This window comes from Xiphophorus couchianus, chromosome 6 (genome assembly GCF_001444195.1).
Source record: "Xiphophorus couchianus chromosome 6, X_couchianus-1.0, whole genome shotgun sequence".
NCBI classification, from domain to species: Eukaryota; Metazoa; Chordata; class Actinopteri; order Cyprinodontiformes; family Poeciliidae; genus Xiphophorus; species Xiphophorus couchianus.
Window position 1 is genome coordinate 4,586,101 of NC_040233.1, and position 20,299 is coordinate 4,606,399.

The window sequence follows — 20,299 nt, forward strand, 5'->3', positions numbered from 1 at the left end:
AGAAGCTACAGCTAGTGGACGTGTTAGAGTGATCTGAACCAGTCGTACCAAATCCTTTTTGTGTAACTTTTCATGGTAATAAAAGAGGAGAACTGCAGAGCTGTGTGATCAACTTCTACATTTAACAAAATGACACATGCCACTTCTCTACGGTTTTGAAAAAGGGAGAAAGCATTGTGAAAACGATGGCCTCTTTTTATTCAAGATGCCAACAGGATTATTTTATAGAAATAAAAGGGATAATAAAAAAGGAGGAATCTCAAGCTGCGTTTCCATTACCAATGTTCACAAAACTGTCAATATACATGTTGAAAAAACACAATTTTGCAATTGCATTGACTCCGTTAAATAAGAAACAATTAAAATCATATGTGATATGTTTGTTCACACAATTGGTCATTAAAAAACATGCTGTCCTATCATTCACCAACTACTTCCTGTCATCCAATAGCAACATCCGGTTGTTGATCATCTGACTTGTGTGATGCACAGTTTTGCGAAATGAACCAATTTCAATACGACCAAAAAACCCCCACCTCATCCAAAACTTTTTTTTTTAATCAAAAACCGGACGTTTTTTTTTCTTCTTCAAAATTGTCTCATTTCCACTCAGCAAATGTATTTTTGAAATGTCAAATATGATCAATGGAAATGCATACTTTCCCATGGCTGCTGTGTCAGAAGCAGTGTAGCATGGAGCTGCTGGTGCCTCACCTGTCGGGGTCGGCCTGTGTGATGTCGATGCGCGGCAGGGAGGCGATGGGCAAACTTGTGGGTCTTGTTCGGGTCATGGGATCTTCCTCTGGTGTCAGCGGCCTGCCCCGGTCCCTCTCCTTTTCTGCCTGCCGCCAGGACAACGGAGGCAGCTGTAGGTTACCAGAAAAGCGCCTGTGCACTTTGCACACCTCCACGCTGAGAGTGCTGCCGGTGGCGCATTGTCCCACAGGAGGATCTGTATTCTCCTAAAGAAGCAGGAGATTTTTTTTTATAGCTTTTACCTTTTGTTCAATATTGAGGAAAACTCAGTAATATTGGGATTAACATTATTAAAAGGAAGTTAAAATGGAATGTGTCCTTGAAATACAGGTATCACTGTTGTACATGTAGGACAAAAGAATTAAAACACTGATAAAATCTGATATAACAATAGTAATAGTGAATGTTAGGATAATAAAAACAGGCAATCCATGATGTTGCGATGCACTTTTGCGATTGTTGCAGCCTAAGATTACTAATTTTGTGGTACTTTTTTCAAAAAAGTTGTGGTAAAAGTTCTGAATATTTTTTAAGCTTTATTTTTCCCATAACAGGACCTTACAAAAATTTTTTAATTGTTGCCCATAACCTTCTCGAAAAAGAGACAGTTAATGTTTAAAGTGGAAATAATATTTCCAAGTACTTACAAGTATTCAAAAATACTTTCTAGGGCCCACAGAGAAATTAAACATCATAGATCGTAATAATAAAAAATTCTTAAAAGAGTTATTGTACATATTGTAGAGTCAGACATGGCTTTTAAGAGGCGACGTAGAACAGGAAGTTAAATTAGAATGGGGTCTAGGGAAATTGGTCAAAATTCAGCCGGGTTTTTGCAGTGATTGGTCAGAAAAAAATTAAGTCAGATTAGCAGAAAAATTGCAATAACTGGTGAAAATTGCAAGTCCGTGAACAATTTGCGAACATTGAGTGAATTTGCGTTAATAGTTGCGATTACTACATCGCAACTTATTGGACAGACTGAAATAAGAAGAGTAAACACAAACGGTAAGCATCACAGAAAGTTTTGGGGAAGAATGGACAAATGTTTAACAGAACAAATAAAATTTTTCAGAGTCTCAAAGAAGAGAAATTATTTAGTCACAAAACAATCTGCCTGCCCTGTTCACAGCAGCAGCAACGCTTATCTTTTATCACTTTTCAGCTCGGAGAAGAATAACAGCTTGTTTCATCCACTTGACACCTGAACTGGCAATTGACATGTTTATGAAGCTGTCCCAGATATAAATCGTGAGCTTAATGTGAGCGTTTAAGCAAGAAGTCCAAAGGGCCGAGCTGGAACGACGGGGCTGTAAACAAGCCAAAGCACTGGGGGAAACAGGAGTGGGATGGCAGAGCTCATTTCCTTCCACTTTATGTTCACCACATGCAAGAGGAAATGAAACACGCCAAAAGGTTTCAAATGAGGGAGGGAGGCGTGGAGGCTTCATGACGACAAAGCAGGAAGGGGGTGGGGGAGGAATTCCTCGTGGACGAGGCAGGCAACAAATTGTCTGTTGTCAGTGTGTGTAGGGTGAAAGCGAGTGGATGAAGAGGATGAGTGGGCAAGAGACTGAATCTGACAGAAAGTGAGAGTAAAAAGATGAGAGCTACAGTCTGGCCAGATCTCAGAACTCTACTATTTCACTTCATGGACGCTGCAAGTCTTTTCTTCCTCTTATCGCCTTCAGTCATTTAGGATTAGGGATTTTCCAAATCAGTTCCAGTCAGATGTTATATTAAAGTTTATAAATCAGGTGTATGCCTGAAAACCGAGTAGCTTAAAGTGAGGTAAATTAACAGAACAAATCTCATCATTATTATGGTGAACATTGTTACTGTTTCCTACTTTACAGTCACTGTCCAATGACTAATGCCGAAGTATCTGTTCTACCTGATAGAGACAAATATTTAGAAAAAAATTAAAAGGTGTTTCTGCAGGTCTGCTTTAATGTACTGCTCCAGTTCAGGGAAAATGGGTTCATATCCCAACCACAATATTGTATATCTGTTTTTTTTTTTCCAATGATGAAGTAAGAAACATCGACTTCGAACAGGGTTAACAAGTCCAAGCCTGCGGGTGTTGGTGAAGGAGTGAACCTAAAAGTAGCAGGATAGTAGACTTTGTTCATTCTTATTTCCTAACTTGCACTATGAGTGTTTTTGTATTTAGCACTCATGCTCCATCCTGTATTCCTACACCTTCAGTCAAATCATGAGCCAACAAAGCGCGTTTTCTCCCAATCCGTAGCCTTGAATCTTGTGCTAAGTTTATTTTATTTTATTTTATTTATTTTTTGGGGGAGGACAGTGAGTTTTTCCTTGCCATTGCTAACCGTTTTTTTCTGTTTGTGTGGATAAGAAAGCTGAGCTGAGTCAAGCCCCGCCTCACCAGGCAACGACAGTAACTACTGTACACTTAACACTGATTGCCTATAAAAACAAATTCTGTGAAATTCCACATTTTGTTGTGAATTCTATTTTATTGTGCTCTGTTCCACAATTCAATCCACGTTTTCCTCATCGATCAGAGGCCCCTACCTGTTGTCCTGTTTGGCAGAGGCGTCCAACACAGACTTCTGATTTGGCTGGTTGACAGTATTTGCTTTATAAAATGACATCTACTCACTTTTAAACAATTTATCTGGTTTATCTGGGTATGCTTAGAAAATACGACAAAATACAAAATACGACAAAATTCCAAAATACGACTAAACGTACGCCCCACCTCGTTCTTGTAACCTTAACATCGTCCTTGGTATTCACATAGGTGGCTCAGTCACTGAATTTTTTTAAGCTAGAATGGTTTTAACATGTCGTTTTTTATGTTTTGTTAGCCTAAATTACCGTGGCACCCAAGTGTTCCTTTGTTTTAAAAAAGTTCAATGGAAGATTGAAAGCTCCTTTTAAACAAAAGTCACTACCAGTGAATGCAGGGATGCACAAAGTCAAAAATCAATAAGACTGTTAAATGCAAAACAGAGACCTGACAATAAGAGCAAAGGACTCTGATAAAATAAACAAACTCTGATGGTTTTTCCAGGCTGATAGGCAGTAAGGACAGCTCTGTTGACTCTCTTGCTCTTTCCAGGGAAAGTAATTTGTCTGATTTATTGCCCCCGTCTATTCCAGATATATTGTGCCTGCAGCAGAGCATCACTGAAGATGCAGTCTGACAGAACACGACTACTCTAACCACTGATCCCAGGCTCTTGTCAAATCAATATTAAAGGCAGCCATCCCTTGTCAATAATTCAGGGCTTTTGATGTTTCGCTACTAAATAATTTTAGCTATTTAATACCAATATCAGACTTCAAGACATGAGATTCTAATGCTCTATGATATCTACTCTGTCCAATTTGCATTTTAATATTCAACTGCTTTACTCCCAGTGTAAAGTTCTGTCTGACATATGAGATCATGCATCAGTTATGTTGCAGTAAAAAGCTTAAATCTGCAGTATGTCTTATAAAAGGCCGTTTAAATGGGGGGAAAACAATGAACCTTGCAGAAAGTTGGAACAGCTACACTCTGTGATAATAAAAAGGGTTTCTTGGCACAGAAAAAAAAGTCTGCTGTCTCCGAGGCGCTTCTAGGAAAGCTTTTTGAAGGCAGCCTTCATAAATGAGGTAGGTGTGCGACAGCATCTAACAGCTCTGCGCGGTGACTGAACTCTCGGGTGATTATTGAACTCACGGTTTAAAGATTCAAGAAGTAGAATCTCATTGAAAGGTGGAAGATGAAATCTCAAGAATTTTGTTTGATGTAGAAGAGAGAGAAAATGCGGGTAGGTAGTCTCAGTTCGTGCAAATAACTCAAGTAATAAAGCCTGCTGATTTGCATCTGAATGAAATTGTACACCAAGGTTTAGCGATGCACTCAACTCAAGGAGGTGCAAGCTATAACGCTGTTAGCCAACATAGTGTACAGCCATGTTAGTGCTTGCTCATCAAGTTAACTGTAAATGAATAAATAAATAGCGCTTCTTGAGGAAAATGTTACAGTGATGAGAAATATTTTCATCATCATATGAGACCTGGTTTCTACCCCTAATTATACATGAATTAAGGAGTCCTGTGGTTATTCTATGCATCAGAACTACAGTTGCTAATTCATTATTTATTTGTTTATTGATGAGTGGATCATGTTATGAAGGGATGATCTGTTGAAAGGAGACTAATTTATAACAAATTGTTTCTGGTGTGAAGGTTTGCCAAAGATTTTTCAAAGTGCACGCTTCATTAACCGATCTGTCGCTATTGTTCTATGGCTTTAAAAGATTATTAATTGCCTATTTTTAAAGAGGCAGTATTATAAAATTAAACTTTTTATGAGCTTTACAGAATGTTATTTCCTCATCAAAAGCATACCTGGAGTGTTGACTTGATATCTGAGAAATCCTTTAATCTCCATAACATTCAGCTATGCAAAACGGACCTGGCTCCTTCGAGGCTCAGCTCCTCCTCTGAGCTGCCGTTTCCATGCTTCAGTGTTTATGCCTCACAGATCAGCCCTCCTCCCGTGACTCCCTCACTCAGCTCCTTCAGACTAGCCAGCAGCAATTAGCAAACACCTGTTGGAACTGCTCATCTGCTGAGCTCTTTACAGGAGCTACTTCTCAGTGAAACTCTGGTGAAAATGTGGTGAAAGTGTTGATGGAGGAAAAAATATTGTGACGATTTCCTGAAGACAGAGTTTCAGGAAGAGCAGGAGTTTTTAAAGAAACAGAGGCCCAATTTTAAAGCAAAATTTCCTTAAAGTCATATTTGATACATATAGCCTTTTTGTATCAACTGAAGTTAATATAGTTACTTTATTGGGCTATAAAATGGCACTATGTGCCTGGAATACACATAATACAGCCCCTAAGGCAGTGCAGATGTATGTCCTTTAGTCTAACCAAACCTTGCTATGTGAGGTTAGCAGAGCCCATTGGATCTTTACATTAATGTCTCCATCCGTTCCAGGATCCTATCACCAATACGCCCCACCAAATTCTGATAATTAGGATAATTGCAGTTCAACCTCATTTTAATATCTTTAATTTCTTCACATTTCTTTTAGGTGTAAAAAACCCCAAAACAAGAATTTATTGTGTTCTGTTTGTTAAATATTGATTAAGATATGCTGTGGTATGAGTGGAGAGGAGCAGAGGGAGGCCAGTCGCAGAAGGGACACTTTCATCATCAGGGTCTGGCCTGTCCTCTAGCTCCATTTGGAGGATGTCAAAGTAAGCGATCTGGCTTTCCTGCCAGTAATAAACACCAGTTGTGTAGAGGAGAAACAGATGGCCCACTCTGTCACATTTTTTGTCCTTTTTTCCTTTTATCCATATTTCCAATCAGTCTATGATCTGAATGTTTCCTGCAGAGCACTGTGTTTACTCTTATTATGCTCTGGCTTATTTAGAAGTATGCATACTATGCAATTGCTTATACACAGAAATAACACTCCATCCTAAAATATGAATGTACACCCCAACACACACGCCCTCTTCTGTCCCTCTCTGCAGTGTGTCCTGCTGAATAACGGTCTGTTGTGAATAGTACAGTCATCTGTTAATGAGTCACAAACCACCTTCTGGACACGTTGTGCCAAACTGCCGCTGTGTTTTTCTGCTACACCACATTGTGTCTTTTTGCTCAGGAGCAAAGCGGATGGGTAGGGGTGTGTAGCATTTTCAGAAAGTGTGTCATCAGTGTGTGAAAGGTGAAGGGCAGAAATTCAAATGAGAAAAAAACCCCCACAAATCCAACAAATACAAGGACAGAAAATCAGATGAACGGTTGGAAAATTCGGCACTTACCTCACCGGGTGCAACTCCATGAGCACTTCTGCTTTTCTTCATCTTGAGGGACTCTTAATCAGACTCCCTTTGTCACCTCTTCTCTGTCCAGCTTTGAAAAGCTACAGCAGTACTGCAAACGGGAGACAGAGAAAGGAAGGCACACACAAGGTTACAAAATCTGTGTATATCTGGATATTTAAAGTTATAAGGCAAGGCCAAGTGCATTTATGAAGCACAATTCACATCAATCAATCAAATTTTATTTGTATAGCACATTTCATCAGCAAGGCATGTCAAACTGCTTTACATCATAACAAACAAAAACACAAAGTGATGCAACATAGAATCAACAATCAAAACATTACATTAAGTCAAGTTCCATCAATAAATTTGTAATTGATTACATTTCAAATACAATCATAAACAGGTGGGTTTTTAGTCGAGATTTAAAGGAAGTCAGTGTTTCAGCTGTTTTACAGTTTTCTGGAAGTTTGTTTCAGATTTGTGGTGCATAGATTCTGAAAGCTGCTTCTCCTCGTTTGGTTCTGGGGATGCAGAGCAGAGCAGAACCGGAAGACCTGAGAGGTTCTGGAAGGTTGATACAACAACAGCAGATCTTTAATGTATTGTGGTGCAAAGCCGTACAGTGATTTGTAAACTAACAACAGTATTTTAAAGTCTATTATTTGAACTACAGGGAGCCAGTGTAGCGACTTTAAAACTGATGTTATGTGCTCCATCTTCCTGGTTTTAGTGAGACTCCGAAGAGTTTTTGCGGCACTAGTGGCTCGTATTTTTCGACAGTAGGCAGACAGGTAGGAGGGTGAGGAGAGGGGGAAAGACATGCGGCAAAGGTTGTCGGGACCGGGAGTCGAACCCACGACGTCCACGTCGAGGACTAAGGCCTCCAAACGTGGGGCGTGCTAACCCCCTGCGCCACCACAGCACGCCCCTAGAGAGAGTACTTTGTGAGTTAAATCAGATACAGTGTCGAAAGAAATCACTCTCGTTTTCTTGGCATTACAAACTTGGCTGATTCCATTTACTGCCTCATCACCAACAATAAGCACTTTTGGCATGCCTTTTGTTTTCCTGATGGTCGCTTTGTCCTTTGGGGGGTGGATGTGTTGCCCTTGCCTCATTGTTGATATTTGAAGGCGAGGTTTCACTCAGAGGCTCAGGCTGAAGTGCAGAAAATCTGTTTTTCAGTGGGATTCCCACGGAGTCAGAATGTTTTGAGGCTCGGGCTGGTCGCTTTGTCCTTGGGAGCGGGGTCAGTGGAGCCGTTTGGTTCCAGCTGCTTTTTTATTTTTCTTTGGCGGAGCAGGTGTTGAAGTTGAAGGTGGGTTTCCGCTCAAATCCTGCCACACTGATTTGTCCAGGTGAGGGGTTCTCCCTGTAAGTTGTCTGCACATAAGCATGATTGACAGCGCTAAGACCCTCCTTCTGGTTCTGATTGGTTGTTACTACGTAGCACTGGGAGAAAAGGAGCTTGATTTTTTTCAGATTATCTGTCTCTTACCATGCTGTCATGACATACAACTTTAAAAAAAAATGTGTTAAAAAATACACTTATAAAAATTACATACTGCAGCTTTAAATAATAGTTTGACCACTTTCTCATACATCTTATTTTAATGGACTGAATTCATGAACTAACCACTAAAAGCGATTTGTTCTACAGCCTGTAATAACAAACAAACCCACACACATTCATAGACTGACACACAGATCTGCTGGCAACCTGGGACTAAGTGCCTTAACATGTGGCAGAGAGGAATAGAACATGTGTTGGAATAGAACCCAAAACCTTCCAATTGTGTGGCACAGCTGCTGTTCCCAGCGCCCTTCTTGTATCTTACAAAATGATCAGAATAAGTTGAATCTATATCTCCAGGTCAAACCGTTACAAAATTATAATAGATACTTTCCCACACATAATGTTAGGTAGCTGAGACCAGCCAGGTAAAAACCACACACACACACAGACACACATATCAGCAGTGCCCTGATTTGTGTGCGCTCATTAAAAAGTAAGGCTCAGTTGGGTTATCATCCCTAACTCTTGTCTATCCCACTGTAATTAAAGTAGAGTGTTTACAGAGTATTTAAGATCAACTATCTGGAAGTGTTGGAGTGAGTTTGTAAGAATTAAAAGGGCACAGAAGGATGAGGCATCACCCCTCGGTGCAGAGGGAATCTTTCAATCTGATGCGAACATCTGAAATGGCAGGGAACTCTAAAGTGGTGCTAATGAGAGCAATCTGCAATGAAGCAAGCAAGCAGGAGGTTCAGCTTTCAGAAGAAAGTTGTCTAAGTGAGAGCTCTGTAAAAGAAAAAACTAAGGTAGAGAGAAAAAGTGTGGAAGAGATGAGGGAGAAAACGTTTTTTATAAGCTTCTTTTTTTAACGGTAATATACAATATTTAGAATCAGAGACAAAAAATTATTATGAATGAAAATCTCTACAATAGCAGGAAGTATTCAAATGACAAAGCCACACAGTTTGAAACGGATATTCATGCATCCCACAGAATTAACTGCAGTCAGTGCTGATTCAGACACGGCCAATTTTAAATTGCCAGCATTGAGGTGGCCATGACCCTCTAATAGAAAACTAAAAGAAAAAACTATGGATGAAAGAAATAGGAGAGAGGGTATAAATAAAACATTTGCACAAGACATGCAATTTTCTCACTATAACAATACCTCAGTGTTAAGAGAGCTGCATCTTAAGCAGCATGGTCTGTGTTGCCTGAGGTCAATCTTCTGTCATTGGTCAGCCAGCTCTGGAGGCAGTGGCTGTACCCTCATCAATAACAAAACAACCAGAGTCGACGGAAAATTACCACAAGGCAGACATGAGTGACTAATCAATGTGACAGAAACGTATCAATGTTTTCCATGTCCGTATTGACCCCAGCTGAGTTCCATCCACATCAGCCCTGCCTGGCAGGCCCTGCCTTGTGGTTCATGTCTTTGCTGCGATTGCAAATGAAGCTGTTTAATTGCAAAAGATCGTTTATCTCCTGGAAACTAAAGAACTTTGCTCTCAGCCTCCAAAACATGCAGCTGTGTGTAATGTTACAGCTGCTTCCTCCTTCCTGACATAGACAGCTAGCTATCTCTAGCTGGTTAGCATAATAGCTAAGATGGCAAAAGAAAAATCATACAGGTATTTAGCTTTATTTAGGATCTAAAACTGCTGATGGTTAATAACATGAACAGCGGAGCCACACCAGGTGGAAGACGTTTGGAGGAATTGTTCAATCTTTAAATTCAACTTGCTTCTTCAATAATTCCATAAGACATGTCGAAAGGATTTTCTACATGTAGTCAATAGCTGTTTGTTTTTATTTCATTGCAATCCAATTCTCAGTTCGACTACTGCATTCAATAACCCATAGACCCCTCTCTCTGAAAAATAAGTAGGTGGATCTGCAGGTTATATATGTGGTGGATCTGAATTCGGTTTTAAAGTATTAATGATGGGAGGGGAAAAAAGACTGACTTAACGCATCACATATTTCATATAGCATATTGTTAAAATGTTTGACAAGGAATGTTATTACTGTTTACATTGAGATTGAGAAGGATTTTTGAAATAAGAAGGAAATGAACATACTCTACAGTAAACGGAGTTTGCTTAGCATGACAGCATTGCTTTGAAACGGCATCACCACAAAACATAGCATAATATACAGCAACCTGGATAATCTTACTCAAACCCTAACCTAACCCAAAATAATTTTAGATGTTTAGAAAGATCAAGGTGACCAAGTTTTATTATGAAAGAAAATGACCCGTAAAAAGAATACATTTCCGAATTGACTGTAATTATACATTGTGACATTTTAAATATATAAAATGAAGGTTCAATATTGTCACCTTCCAAAAATAATGACTTGTCCTTTTTTGCCAAAAGTGATTTTTTTAACCTACATCATTTACAGGCAAAAAAAATGACAAGCCATTATTTTAGGAAGGTGACAACATATAAAGTTTAACCAAAAGGGTTCAGTTTAATTTTCAAGGTTTGTTTGGAAAATGATCAAATATCCACTTCCTCTTTCTGTGTTTGGACTTTCACTCTCAACTAATATTGACTGCAGCTTTAATACAATGTCACATCCAAGCCCCTCCGCCCAATCCTCATTACGGTCTAGCAGGCAAGACAGATTGCTTAGATATTATAGTAGTTTACATTATATTAGAAGCTAAGATATTACTTTCTCAGACTGACAGTTCTTGTGGTTAGGTCTTCAGCTCCCACACCCACTTAGTCAAATTGCTGCCCTCTAAATTTGGAGAGTGGCCACATTGTGTTCATTATAGTAATGGCCTTCTTGGAGAAGAGTATGCCTTTCTATCTTGCACACAAAGTAGAAGGTATATTCAAAGTTTAAAAAGTAAATAAATGTAGCTAAAACGTTTTTTTAATAGAAAAAAAAGTTATGTAATTTTTCTTTAGCAAGCTTTGATTTACATTTTACGCCATCCTCTTCACTTATATTGCTGACTGTATATATGGGCAAATTTAAACAAGAAGGTACTTTCTACCTAGATTTATGCTGCCTAACACACATCTTCTTTACTTGAATAATATGTTCTCCTGTTTTTCACCGTTGTAAAAACTGTCTAATAAAAATGGGCATCTAAGTCGCTTTGTATTTGTAACCCAAGAAAACACATCTAATTATTTAAAAATTCCTCAACACTGACAAATTCTTAAAAAGTGCAAATTAAAACGCTTCATTTATTTTCATACAAATTCATAGGAGTGCCAGTAGGTGTGGCACATGACTTTGTAAGATTAAAAAAATGATCTCGCATTTTTTAAAATTTCTTAGTTAAAATTAAAGGTCGGGGGATGATAATACAATAGAAGATGGATGTATTTCAATGTTTTTCACGAGAGAGAAAGAGAATTTCTTTAACATTGATTAATATTTTGAAAATACACTAAGGCACAGTATTAATTTGTCCAACATGCTAAATGGAAATCTGTCACAGTTAAGGTAAAGTGATCTTTCAATGAGGTAAATGATCAGAGGTCCTGGTGAGTGGTGAGGTCCTGTAATGCCCTGCAAAGACAGATGTAAACCTTCATTTTTGAGAACTATAAATATTTCAGGAAAAGGTCCATCAGGTCACTGTGTGTTCTTGCCATCTGAGACCATGAACACCTGATCAGCTTACAAACTACAAAAAAAGAAGAAAAAAAAAAAACGCTCAAAAAGTAAGACTGTGTATACAGCCTTACTGAGTTTTATAATAGGTAACCAGGGGAGTACTCTGAACCTCAAAGAGACCACTTATCGAGAACTTACCCACAACATACAATTAAACGTTTCAAGCTTCAGTCAAGACGATATTCTTCACCCCCCTTGCAGTAATACTGTTTCGGCTTCAACCTTAGGAAGAATCCCAAACAGTGATGTTTAAATTCTTGTCACCAATGAGAACTATTAACAGAGGGTCTTTTCCATGCAACTAGCTCCAGTGCTAATGTGTTAATGTTTTCATAGAAACATCTCTTCCTGTGGGATTTATTTATCATTTTTGTGAGAAATGAGAAATAAAATCTAATTTATCTCTCAAAGAAGCAAATGCTACCTCAGCTCCATCTCTTTGATTGGTCAAAGGAACCACTTTCTTTCATGGAAACAACCAGTGAAAACAATGATATTTCTTAAACTAATTCTTGCTTTTAGTAATGCTAATGCGCTTAAAACATCTAAAACCATGTGGGTGTTTTTAAAACTTCCACTTTTCATGCAGTTTGCTAAAAAGAAAATAATAATAAATCACCTATGTGGCGTTGTCTTTGTGTGACCCATCAGAGTGTGCGGTGAAACTGATGTGAGCGCATATGTCTATCTACGTGAACAGTAATTTGTGGTGTTGAAAGCCTGTTCCTGATCCTCAGGACCAAAGAAAAGCATGAAATTTCATGTGTGTTTCATACATGAACCACTTTGTTGAAACGCAAACAACTGTGTTCACAACTTAAAGCTATTCCTTGGATGAAAACAAAACCGACACGTCAAGGTACACCATGAAGTGGCAGAAATTACAAAGCAAAACTGCAGGATTTAAGAAAAATACAAGGGAACACACTTGGACATCGTGGCATGTGCATTTGATATGTTTTCCTTCGCAGTTAACTCACATCCCTACTTTTGTAAAGCTTGCTACGCCACTGTGATCAACATTATCTCTAATTTATTTCTAATAACTCAATTAAAGGTGACCTGAAGAGAAATTGTTAAGACTCTGCTATTAGCTCTGCAATGAATGTGGACAGTATAGCCTGAGAAAATGACTGCATTCAGACTGGTATACAAAGGTTTGCTGTTTTATAGGGATATAGTTGAAATGACTTCTCATCTTTGCTTCCTCTTCAAAAAGCCCCCTCCCTGATGATTGGCTGCAGCTGCAGATATACGGCGATTAGTTCCTGCTACAAAGGAATTGAACGTTTTACTGTACATTAGGACTTATTGTGCCAGAGCTTCTATTCATGAAGAGGAAACTGAGATGTTCTGCACAATTTACATCTCAAGGACAATGCAAAAACAATTAACTGAAACTCATTTAGCTACATATTCCACTCAGCAATGGAGGCTCAATGATGACAGTTTTTAAGGTACCGTACAATAAAATGTAAATTCACTGAATGTCAATTTGTAAGACTAAACATTTACCACTAAAAGCTTGTAAAAAGTACAGATTTACTGTATGAAACATGATTTGATGTTAATATATCGATTAGGCTCACTGGACAAATCATGAGACACTTCAGCAGACAAAGGTGAAACCAGATATTTACGTTGAATGAATAGAAAAGGCATAATCAGCTGTCTGACATTACTCTAGATCTAACTATTTATTTATTCCAGAAATGTTTTTTACATAATTTAACAATTGTCTTCAATTTCAGAAGTTGACAGACATTTTTTTTTATATTTAGTTGCCTTTCAAACTTCCTTCTATAAACTTCTGACATCAGTTTGATTGAATTCTGGCCAATTCCTCCTGGCCTTTATAACCAAGTCAGGTTTGTAGGCTGCCTTGCAATCATGCACACACACACACGCACACACACACGCCCGCACACCCCCACACGCACAGCTCTGCAGACATATTTTCCATGTCACTGGCATAAGGGCTTTAATGGACACTCTAAAACATTGACATTGTTGTTCTTTGGCAACTTCGTAACTAATTAGGATCATTTTCCATTTGGAAATCCCATTTAATTCCCCCTGGCTTCATCTACCAGAGTGATGTTTTGAGATGTTTCGTCAACATTTCCGCATAATGTTTATGATATTTGATGATGTGCATCAGTCCTTTGTTGCTGTAAATCTTCCTCATGGCATGAGTCTACCCTGTACAGTTGGGATGGTGCTCTAGTACTTTTCCCCTTTTTTCCTCCAAATATAACACTAGTCAATATGGTCAAACCCTTTAATTATAGTTTCATCAGACCAAATTTTTCTAATTATTGTTTTGTGTTAATCCTAACGGAGATAAAACACTAAAAGTCCAATTTATTGTCAGTCAGTGCTCAGACAGATCAGTTTATCTAATGTACTATCAAATAAATTTCATCCAGCTAGCCAGAGTACATTAGATTAACTCCTGTTAATCTGTACATGTTTACACTTATTCAGTCAGAAGCTACATGTAATTGATATTTAATTATCTATGTTTCAATACTAGGATGTCAAAATGTATAAAAAGGGTAGACTGCAGAAACAGAATGTACCCAACTAACTCATGAATCTGTCACATAGCACAACTATACAATGGAGATCTGTGCAGGGTCAGTTAATCATTGTCATACATTTAAAGGTCTAAATACCCAAACAAAGGCACCTCTGTTGTCATAAAAGACATTCTGTGCGTCAGTGTTATAACATCAAAATTCACTCACATCCAGCGGTAAGGCCTTTCAACAAGCTGTGTGTGTTACAATTATGACACACACACACACACAACAGAAAAACGATTTACAAGATCCAATTTAAAAATGAAAGAAGATAAAATTATATCAAAGGTAAATGACAAGATAATGAACTGATCCAACTTACCAATTGCCTCTCCTCTCAGTGAAACGCAGATTTTATTCTGTGTGTACTTTCATAAACTCCCTTCCTGTTTCACTGCTGAATTGGGAAGTAAGTACAATAGATCACAAGACAGCAACAACTTCGATTTGAATGGGAGTGAAACCTTAGGAACAGCAACTATTTTTATGTATTGTTATGATAAACTACTTGTTCCGAAAGCTTAGTGCATTGTTGGGATTTCTATTTTTACTATGTTTTCCAGTTTGGGTTTAAGTAGATCATCAATAAATTAAAATGCACTACTTCATTTAATTGGTGTCCTGAAGTCGCCTATTCAATAACTGTAATGTTTTTTTGTTGTTGTTGATTTTTTGGCTTTTCTCAAGTGCAATATTTGTGTTTGTGATGTTTTGACAGAATTGATGTACAGTGCTTAAATATTTTATCACTTATTTTTTAACACCATGAAAATACTACATACAATGCTGAACTGCATTTGTGTTGCACAGGTAATTTAATCATTTAAGGTAATTTTGCCCTTTGATTTGACTGGTGCTGGAGACCTCTAACATGCAGCCTAAGAGCGCTAATTTTTTACATGTTATTTTACATGTTTGACCAAGTTTGTGAAGCTATTAGTGTATTTAAATGTGCTCTGTTCTGGTGCAGAGGTATAAAATACATTTATAATTCAGTACATTTATACCTGTGTTTAAAAAAATGAAACATTTTAAGCCAAGTTAGTTGTGTTTCTGTATTCAATCAGTAGTGTTCAATACTAAACCTCAGATATCGGTATTGGAAGTAAAAAAAGTGGATCAGTGCATCCTTAGGAAATGATAGTGGAAACTGGCAAAAAGATGGTGGGAATTTTAAAGAGGTGTTTGACTAAGTCAAACCAATGAAGACTTAACCATCAATTACTGAGAAGGATATAAATCATTTTCACATCCCTAAATAAATACATTTTAATCTACTAGCGGTAGATTTAAATTTGGGTCTCTTAGATGCTCTTTATAAGAGGCCCACAGACCATTGCAAATATATAACTACTTTTACATAAGAATAAAAGACTTAGACTTAGACTTGTACTTTATTGATCCCTTGGGAAGACTCCCTGAGGAAATTGGAGAAATAAATTCATTTCCTTAATTATATGTTCAAATTTCTGGACAATAAATTAGTATTTAATCTGATGACAGTGTTTATATTTGCAAACAGCAATAAAACAATAATGTGGAACACCTATTCAGCACAAAAACTGCAAATATATAACTACTAATACAAAAAGGCTGTAAAGACGGCATCAATTAATATCACCCCACAATGAGCCCAGGAATAAATGTTCAAAATGATGCATTCAAATCATTGCTGGAATGCAGTGGAGGATTTCTCTGCTTGGTCTTTCTAATCTTATCCATCCATCCCACACTGTTTGTGTAGGCATGTCCTACACATAGAGCAGTGGTTGCACTTCGTGCAGCTGTCTTTACACTGACTGGGCTGGACTGAGATTAAATAAGGGAAAACAGGAATATCCAAACATATTCCAGCTTGTTGAGACTTTTCAGACTACTTTCACAGCTACTTTTAGATCGATGCGCATCAGAAATGTGATCTAAAACAATTTTAATATCCGTCTGTTTTTAACCCTTTACATTCCAGCTATTACTTTCTGTAGGAGGCTGTGTGTGTGTGTGTGTGTGTGCGTGTGTGTGTGCGCGCGTGACCTTGCGGTTGCATTAGTGGTTTGCAAACCAACATTCCTGATTCCTGAGGTCATTCCAAAACAACAGCAGCATTCTTAACTTTTGACTAAAGCCGACACTGGATCCTCTATCTCGCTTATTTTTTCCACTTAAATTCATGTCACCTCTGGAAAGAGCTTTGGCAAACCTCTGCAAACATTCACCTAGGCCTATCAAGATAAACTCTGCAGGAAGATAAACTGTCCCAGAAGTTATTGTGATAAACTACAATATTGTTATTTTGAGACCATTTTCAAATAATATAATTCTAATGCGAGGGCACAGAAACTTTAAGTTCTGATGAACATTTAACACTGGAATTGGAAGACATTTTAAATATCCAAAATAAAACACTGGAATTGGAAGACATTTTAAATATCCAAAATAAATAAATAAAACAGACAAAAACATGAATTATGAAGTTTCTGTAAACAAAATTGTCCTTCAAAAAGAAGGACAATTTCTTCTTAGGAGTTAGTTGAGATCAAATTACCAGATTGAAAACTTGTCATGCAGTTTTTGGTAAAAAATAATGAATCATGCAAATGGAAGTTATTGAGTTTGTTTTAATTTATCATATAATTAATTGATTTATTGCTTGCCATGACAGGTCTACACTCATGTTTTCCTATAACATGCCAAGATACAGCACATAGTGAGCCCTGATTTACAATGACCTTTTTTGTGACGTGACCTTCCTTGATGGTGTCAATGAGCTGAAACGCTGCTAACTCAGCAGTTTTCCCCGTGATCGTGTGAACCACAACATTTCTGTAACAAAATCCATTTTTTATCGGCCCGATGTAATATTGTATTTTTCCGAGAACAGAATCGCTGAAATAAATGTAACTTTAACGTAGATGTGACAATTCCTGAACACGGCATTTATACCAATTCTATCCTGTAGCTGTCAGTCAGTCCTGACCGAGACGGACTGGGCCAAAGTGGAAATATTTCTCTTTCTGTTTGCGTGTGTGTTTACATTCTGCGCAGCAAAAACGAGCCGTTCAGATCCGAAAGGACTGAGAGGAGTTTTGCCGAGGAGGGAGAGAAACAACACCCGGATTTGTGGCAGCTGAAAGATGACGTCGCTATGGAGGCCACATGCAGGGAGCCCACTGCCCTGCTGTACGGCCCGAGAGAGAGAGCATGGCCAGACCAAACCTTCTGGGCCAAATGTCCCAGGACTGTTCTGCAGTCACATGTGCTGCTTGTTACGTTAGAGTTGCAAATAAAATCATTATTCAAACTTGGCCTTAGCAACAACAATAATTTCAAGCTTTACAAAAGGTCCTGAGACAGAAAGCTGCTTTGGACTGGATGGCATTGTTTATTGAGTAAGCTCAAATTAGATGTAATTGACTTTAAATCTTCCTGCTTAATTGGATTGAAGTGGTTGTTTTGGTGCTGTATAAATAAATTGAATTGATCTGTTATGTAAAAATATTTTGTATTTTGTACTGCCCTCCACTACACTCCAAGCTACACATGATTCATGAGGCACTCATATTTTTACCTCACCTACATTTTAATGACACAGATAAATAATTATTTCATCCCAGACCTTTTTTGCAACAAAGGAAAGAGGGCCACATAAATGGCAGCTGTAGGAGTTAGTGAGTCACTGCGTTTCTGCTCAACGAAACCAATAATTTGATCCGACCCATTTTAAAATAAAGAAATATGAGCCCACATTCAAACTCAATGGCCCGAGTGGAAATTTGATGAGGCACTGTCACTGCGGAAATCTGTCAGCACTTTATGGATACAAGCAAAACAAACTTACCGTTCCCAGAGACACTAAGAAATACTAAATAAGTTAGAAGGACAGAACTTGGCTAGTAGGTTGAGTTTAAGTTGTGGTTTAGAATTATCTAAAATGTTAAATCAAAAAAATAAATGGAGTAGTAGTAGTTGTTTGGGTGAAAAACTGTCATGATGGGGAAGTTAAAGGAGAAAGGTTTCTATTACCCACTAAAGCTGCTGGGATTTTGTACAACATTCATGCCTTTGAAGTGAATGTTGTACACTTCTGATGAACCCTCTATCTGAATAGTGTGTGTTTATTGGGATCATGAATGTGGAATTCCCAATGTTCTGCTGAATCACAACCTAGTGTGTGACTTTTCTGAGATGTCTCTATGTTTTTATTATCTTGTTCAAACTGAAGGATAAACTAGCCACCTTATAATGAAAATTTGATTCTTTATAATTTCTCCCTAGAGGTCAGGTAATTCTTAGCCGAATTAATCCGCATGGATTTCAAATTGAGAATCAACCAAAAGCAAAATGTACCCACTTTCAGCCAAGAGGTACATTATGAGAAATAAGCTTGTTTACTTAAAAAACAACAACTACATTTTTAACAATAAATATATGTCGCAGACAGCATTATCACAACTAACAATTATATTTTATCTTAGCAGTACATTTTACAGGAATTCTAGATCTTCTGTTTCAACTAAAGGCAATTAGATCTTAAAGCACATTTTTCTTTTTCCGACTTGACACTGAAAATTTTACTGGAGCGCAACATGCTGGCCGATTCCTAGCAGCATAAAAGATTTTACACTCCATCCACACATCTAACATGGCTGGAAAGGTGATATATATATAAGTTCAGTCCATTTGGTCCATGCAGTCAATTTACTTACAGATGAAGCTGTAGTCTCAGTGATGAAAGCTGAAGCTGAATTTGCGAAAGCAGACTGCCAACCTGAATGACAGAAAATATGAGAAGAATAACCAGGAATTAAATGACAACGCTATAACAAAAGTGACTGTAAAACTGTGATCCTGTTCAGGCTTTTTCACAAAAGGCTTCCAGTACTTAACAGAGGCTGGTGCCAGAGATACTTTTGAAGTGATTCTGTAAAAGAACTGGTCATCATTATGGCACCATGAATGTCTCAGTAATTTATTTGTTTTTGTAAAATATTGTAGAGCGTGGAAACATTCTAACAACACAAATATTTTTTATCCCAGAATCAGACTCAATATCTCCACCTTAATTTATTACTAATGCTTTATGACTCTACATAGATGGAAAATGGAAGCTAATAACACAACCCTAATTTGACTAAAATTAGGGCTGTGAATGTTAAGGCATGTGATTAATCTAAAATGTTTAACACATTATTATTATATAATGCAAATTGATCTCCCACGGAGGGTTACCTTATTTAAAGCAGCAAGTCACGAGGTCTTGTACTGCAGTCAATAATGCGAACTCGCAAACGCAAGTGAAAAGATGAGTGAAGCGAGAAAGTGGAGCGCTCAGCTAAATTTCGCTTTTAAAAACACCATGATGGTAGTTTGCATTACAACAAGCCGGTATGTAGCCGACTTATTACTACGATGAATTATTCTTCCACCGAAGCACAACCAGTTCATAGCACACATTTCTAAATTAACATCAGAAACAAAACGGCTTCTGTTAAACCTTCATGAATATGAAAACCTGGAAAATAAAGACATTTGATTTGCGCCAATATAAGATTTACTTAACCCTCCTGTTATGTTCGTTTCTAGGATACAGCAAAAATGTTCGTGGGTCAATTTGACCCAGGGAGTGTTTAATCATGCAATAGTGTCAGAAACCAAAAAATTCCTCCAAAACATTTTTGTATCTGATTATTAACTCCAATACTAACCATTTCAATCAATATTTGTGCAATGATGTTTTATTATTTCTCAGAAATTAAGGATCAATGACGACAACCTACTCATTTACTCATTTGGACATAAAAAATGGAATTTAGATTTTTAATGTCCACTGAAAAAAACCTAGACACAAAAAAACAATAATTTCCTTGAAGTTGACCTTTGGTAAATTATTTTATATTATACTTTTTTTTTTTTACCAAAGGGTGATCTTTATAATTGAACTTGAGACACACATACTGTTCTGGGTCAAATTGACCCACTGA

At 37.6% G+C, this 20,299-nt stretch overlaps 1 protein-coding gene across 2 annotated transcripts in view; it reads right to left on the reverse strand.

Moving 5' to 3' along the window:
• LOC114146139 (cAMP-specific 3',5'-cyclic phosphodiesterase 4B-like) overlaps window positions 1-20,299 on the reverse strand; it is a 67,786-nt gene that overhangs the window by 42,787 nt on the left and 4,700 nt on the right. For both annotated transcript variants that reach the window (XM_028019955.1, XM_028019954.1), the window contains exons 2-4: window positions 19,025-19,086; window positions 6,564-6,675; window positions 715-962 (exon numbers count right to left, since the gene is read on the reverse strand). In XM_028019955.1, the coding sequence (XP_027875756.1) occupies window positions 715-962; window positions 6,564-6,605 (290 nt within the window). In that variant the 5' untranslated portion in view covers window positions 6,606-6,675; window positions 19,025-19,086. The remainder of the gene's footprint in view (window positions 1-714; window positions 963-6,563; window positions 6,676-19,024; window positions 19,087-20,299) is intronic.